The 6,000-nt window shown below is 38.1% G+C and overlaps 1 protein-coding gene across 1 annotated transcript in view; it reads right to left on the reverse strand.

Moving 5' to 3' along the window:
• Positions 1-241, reverse strand: part of LOC117035007 (uncharacterized) — a 98,366-nt gene extending 98,125 nt beyond the window's left edge. Inside the window, 1 exon segment of the mRNA XM_033128628.1 lies at positions 47-241. Coding sequence (XP_032984519.1) covers positions 47-241 — 195 coding nt within the window.
• Between the last annotated feature and the right edge of the window lie 5,759 nt (positions 242-6,000).

The following is a 6,000-nucleotide window of genomic DNA, read 5'->3' on the forward strand; positions in this document are numbered from 1 at the left end:
CAACGTAGATCCTGGACTGTCCCTTACTATTGGAGCAGAACCGTACCCAGGGAGGAAGGGTTTGGGCTATTTCCAACCCACGAGTCAACTTAAGGAACTGGTCTGGATGTCCTGGGGTCCCAGTGACAACTACGTAGACTCCGTAAATTGTGCGGAGGTCAAGAGTACCTTCTGGGGGCCATCCCACATCAAAACCTGGGCACTCCAGCTCACATAAAGCGTGGAGACGTCTGGGGGTCATTTTGACCCTGTAGTCACCTCTGAAACCTTTCCTGAATTTCTTTAACATGCAATCTAAGACTGTGGTCTTACTCTGTTTCCCTCCCATAGTGTACGATGTCGCAGATGGGGGGGAGGAGGGGGGAGTTCACTCAGGTGCTGCCCTGCTCGCGTCCCTTGCAGGAGCTTTGGAGCATCTTGGCTAAGGTCTATCTGCATAATCCCCAGACCAGGTCACTCCGTGTAGTAGATGACCGTTATGCCTAATTCTCCACGAGAATTAGGGTGCAGCCCACTCGGGTTCCGTAACCAAGGCGATGGAACCAAACAATCAGGCACACAATCAGGCACTCACACAATCACACTGGGTAGACACCCTCCCAAGGGCGTCCCTGTCTGGGTAGGTTATAAGAACCTACTGGGAGGTGATCAGGCTCCCCTTCTGTCACGTGGGACAGGACTGACTTGGACAGTGGCCCCGGGGCTTACCTGGTCCGATGGAAGGATCCAGCTTGTTGTCCCTAGTCCCTCTCAGAGGGTCCAGCTGGGGAGGCGTGGGTCACTGTCACCTGGGGAAGGTCCGTTTCGGAGTCCGCCGAAATCAGCAGGGCACTCCTATTCCCTTCTCAGGTTCCCTGTCGCTCAGTGGCCTACCTCTCACCCCACACCAGTGGCACAAGGGACCAGCGCGGTTGGGTTTCCAGGTCAGGGAACCAAATGTTGCAGAAAAACGGCAAGGACCGAGAAACTCAAGCCGCACGCAGAAATCAGGGAGAACACAGTTTTATTATGCCAGCAGGCTCAGCAGGAGCCTTCCCAAAAGACTGAGCCCCTAGCAAGGTTTTGAGCAGGTTTTTATGGGTTGGGGACTTCCTTGAGTCGGGGAAGGGGAAGGTGTCATCTGGTGATTGGCTCAAGGTGTGGTCAGGTCAGTTTCCCCATCACTATCTGTCCTACTATCCAGCATTATAATAGACTACTTATTTATTCTTTGTCTTTATAAAAGTGTTTACTCCTAGAAAAAGCTTGGAGAATAAGTAAAAGTCTCCTTTCTAAAACATAATGCACCTGGAAAGTTTTAAAGATAAATTAATTAATTGTGTCTCATATATCTTTGTAGTTTAAAAGAAAATGCCAGACTCTTAGAACATTGGCTCATTTGTATGCAATAATATATTTGTTGATGAAATTGATACAACCCTTAACAGATTATTTTTCTCAATTTTCAGTTCTTTGCCAAATATCTTTACAATCTTGTAATAATACTCTAAAAGCTTAATACAATTGAAAAGAAGGGGATAACTAAAAATTTTGGTCTGAATCAACAAGCTACTATAGTATATCAATTCAAATTTTAAAAGTTCTTGGGCCAATTCGTCCTCACTTGTGTGGTACATTATACATCCTTAAACTTAAATGTAGGATTATATATGACTATAGTTGAGGAAAATCTAGGCAGTATTAATTATTATAGTCTAACAGGAACCCCAGAAGCAGCAAATACTTCCCAAGCAAATACATGAAACTATTCTCATCTTTAGGGGCACAATGTGAACAGTAACACAAACAGGTAGAAAAAAAATTCCTGGTACAGGAAAACTGAGTACTCCTGAAAATTGTAGAAGGCATCACCTTAAATAACACCTTCAGCTAAACACAAAAGAGGATGTTTGGGGCAGAGTGTCAGTTATGTAAGATTACCAGGGAAAACACAGTGAACAAGGGTAAGGTTGTTATGCAGATTTAAGTCCATGCCTTCCCCATTGATAATAAAGGCAGGCCTAGTTCCATAAGGGAAATACCCTTACAGATGGAGATTTCCCTTAAAAATGTAAATGTCCTTTACAAAGGGTAACTTCTACTTTATTTTCAGAGTTTCTCCCAGGTCTGCTGCTCTTTAAAATTAATCACCCTAAAATAATATCGAAGGGTTATTCCATAGCATAAGAAAATGTTATGCTCTGCCCCTTGGAGCTCAATAAAGTCCTCCTCTTTCAATAAAACATTTTCCTTATTTTAATTTTAGAAATGTCTATTTTTGCATCAAAGAAAGCGAAGGTATATAGTCATTCATTCAGTCATTCAACAAATAGATTTAATGCATTTGCTATGATAATAAATAGAGAAATAGATGTTTTAATGAATGAAAAGTTGGTAGGTGGTATGGAGAAGGATAAAGCAAAGAAATAGGAAGTGATGTGTTGGAAAAGGTAGAGGGATTGCTTCACAGGCCTCAGAACTTCATGGGAATACAGTCAGGAATAAGATGATCTAGGATTCTAAGAATCCTAGACTTCTTTCAGGAATTGATGTAAAAAGGGCAGAAGATACCATAGGATTCAACAAGAAAGTCTCAGAACACATAATAGAAGTGAAATTGGTACACTGAGAAGTCCCAAAAGGTGGTGGATCAATCAAAGTTCTGGGCCATCTCCTTTAGCCCTGCCAATGATTTTTGGGAAAGAAGTTAACTTTATTCTGAGCTAATGGAACTCTGGGATGCCCTCTTGACTCTGAATAAGTTTTGGAGGCTTGCACATGTTAAAGTAGAACATGTTTTTTTTTTTTTAAAAAAAAAAAAAAAACCTGAGAAATAGACAACCACCTATGGAATGAAAACCAAAAGAAACACTTTTACAACTGTAAATAAAGCCCCACACACACACTATTTGAGAGATTACAAAGGTTTGTGGCTCATTGACAAATTGTTGGTGAATTATTTTCTTTTTGAAAAACTGTGCAAGTGCATGTGGTTAGAAATTGCTGATGGAATTTACTTAATGTCTTACAGATATTTTGTTGGATAGAACATTATAAAGCAAAGTACAGTTATTATATTTGGTTCACAGTTATTCTTGAGTTTCTACAGTACTTTACTGTCCACCAACATAAAATCAAGTAACATGAAGCACTGGCAATACTTTATTGTGGCATTCTTCAGTAACTTTTATACACTGTTTCCTTTCATAATTGTGATGCAATAATGATTTTTGTTATAAATTTCTTCATAAATATTTTTCCTGACGGATGATGAATTTATTTAAGCATCAGTGGACAAATAAAATCATCCACGGGTGACTAACAACCTTGAAGAAATATCACTTCACTTACTTGTTAACCATCGTACCTAAGAAATGCAATTACATGCTTGGACCTATTATCCCAATTAATGGACTGTTTCATATTCACTGTGCATTACACTTCAAACACTTTAGAGGCCTGGCCTTCGCTTAACTACAGGCAAAGTAAAATTTATAACAAATAACCAAGAAAAGGCTTTCATTTACTTACCAAGATATGTAACATGTAATTATACTTTAAGCCCAAGTAGGCAGGGCTCAAAAATGCCTTTTGATTTAAAGCACGATAAAGGTATATTTTTAAAACCATAACAAATATAACTTTGTAATGAACAAGTCATTGTGGGTTGCTGAAACACTGAAGATTTCATTATCAACTATGCCCATCTCTCCCCTCTTGAAATGATGTGGCCAAAGGTTAAACTTGATTATTATTTATTATATTCAGAGAAATTCTTATTCTCTGAATATAAATTGAGAGTAAGATTCTTTTATTTTACTCTTAAGGTTATTTTAAGAATCTTACTCTCAATTCAGAGAAACTCTTATTATTCCAGGCATATGAATTAGAAGAGAAACGACACACAGAGGTCTTCCACTAGCTGGATGGGTGAACAAATAAAATAGTCTGGAAGAAGTACACAACCTCTTGTTGTGTTGCTCCTTTGTAAAATGTCAGCCCGAGGCTATGTTTACTGCAATGGAATTTCACCACTGAAGTTTAACTCTACTCACTCTGGTGGTTTCCAATGTTGTATTACCAAAGCTATAAAATAAAACAACAGTTGTAATTCTTGTCTTTATTGTAAGAAGCATTAATCGCCTCTGATTGTATATTATAGCAAAGGGACAGTCTATTACATAAATTTATTGCATTTTCTTCCTGATAATTACCGGAAATTATTGAACAAGGTAGGGAGTTATAGCTAGTAAGTTCCTGCACTAGCTGAGGAAGCAAATCTACACATATTTAATGGATCTAAACAGCTGTAAACAACACAGCTGTAAACACATCCTGTTTACAGTGTATTAGAATTATAATTTACAATGCATGTAAGGTTATTTTAAGAATCTTACTCTCAATTCCACAAATTTAGAAATTAAATGGGAACTATAGCAAAATGCCATGTCTATTATATCAACTTTGTTTTTTTTTTAAAAAAATTGATTTCACATTTAAAATGTCAAGGGTTTACTATTTCACTTTTTTAAGACAGATGAGTTTTGCTAATTTTTATTTTAATTTCTCATTTATAGTGAAAATAACATCTTTGTTCATATAATTTTTGCACTTGAAATTATAATTATTTATGTATCTAAATTCATCCTTGTTTTGTAAAAGAAAAAAGAGAAAAACTGTCCAATAGTGAAAAATATAACCAGATTTAAAAACATCAAGGTCACTGAAAGAAAAAAAATACAAGTTAAAATACAATACTTAATTTATCTTTGTGCAAAATACACAACAAAAAAATGGGCAAACGTACATATGTATGTAGGTATATATCTCCAATTCCTGCTATAATAAGCCTGAATTAAGGTTATATTTGTACAACAGTCAACAAAAGATAGATTGGGAATCATCTAGTATCATTCACTATCTAATTTATATATCATAAAGTCACTTAATTGGACGTTCCCTTTCTGATAATAGACAATTAACTCATACAAAACCAACACTCCTACAGATAACAACTTTTGGGGGGAAATGCCTGAAGGCAGCAGAGAGCAAGCAGAAGCAGGCAGATTCTTTAAGATTACACTTAGAAGGAGAAAAGGGCAATGGTTGAGTTCCCACACATTAGAGTTTTTTTTGCTTGAAGTCAAGGCCCTAGGCAGTCCCACCTAAGGAAGGTAAACTCGAATAGAAAGTCCAAAACTATAATGAATTGAATAAACCTGTAAGAGACTTAGGAGCAATTACAGCAGCTACAAAGTGAAGGCATTATCTCATAAAGAAGAGAGCCCTTAACTGAGTGTATAAAATTGTTAAGAGTAGGCAGGAAGGCATAGATGAGCATAAGGAGGAGGAACTAGCCCCAGCTGAAACTGCCGTTAGAGACCGTCCCATTTCCAGACCTCAGAGCATGCACACAGGCATAGAGGCCAAGACCACAACTATATCTGCACTATGGTTTGGCACCCTCTTAGTGGGGTTTTAAATAGGTTATAGGAAATTGGCAGGCTTGCTCTCGTGTCCTAGAAAGACAGGACATGTCAGAAATCGACGGGCTTATGCTTGTGCCCTAGAAACAGGAGATGTATCACTTAGGAAAATAGGAGGTGCCACAGTGGGAGGAGAAGTATCCTACCCAGAATAAAGAATAAAATATGTCACCCAATGTAAGCAGAGGCTGCTACCCACCCTCTGGTCAGCCCACTCCATGTCTCAGAATATACTTCCCTCCGTAATAAACTTTTTTTGCCACTTTTGCCTACCTGACTCTGTCTCTTGACTGAATTCTTTCCTTCAAGAAGACAAGAACCAAGGAAAACTGCCTTTCTTGGTAACAAAAATATTCCAGTATATCTCGCTGACCTCTGAAATACACAAGAGTGAGACAGATTGTAAGTACCCTAGTTATGGGGGGAAAAAAAGAACAATTGGCTACCATACAGGAAATAGAGTTAGGAGTATGAGTTCAGCAAAGTTAACTGCCTGTTGTAACAAAAACAACAACAACAATCAATACTTTTCAGA

The sequence above is a fragment of the Rhinolophus ferrumequinum genome, chromosome X (assembly GCF_004115265.2).
Source record: "Rhinolophus ferrumequinum isolate MPI-CBG mRhiFer1 chromosome X, mRhiFer1_v1.p, whole genome shotgun sequence".
In the NCBI taxonomy this organism is placed as follows: Eukaryota; Metazoa; Chordata; class Mammalia; order Chiroptera; family Rhinolophidae; genus Rhinolophus; species Rhinolophus ferrumequinum.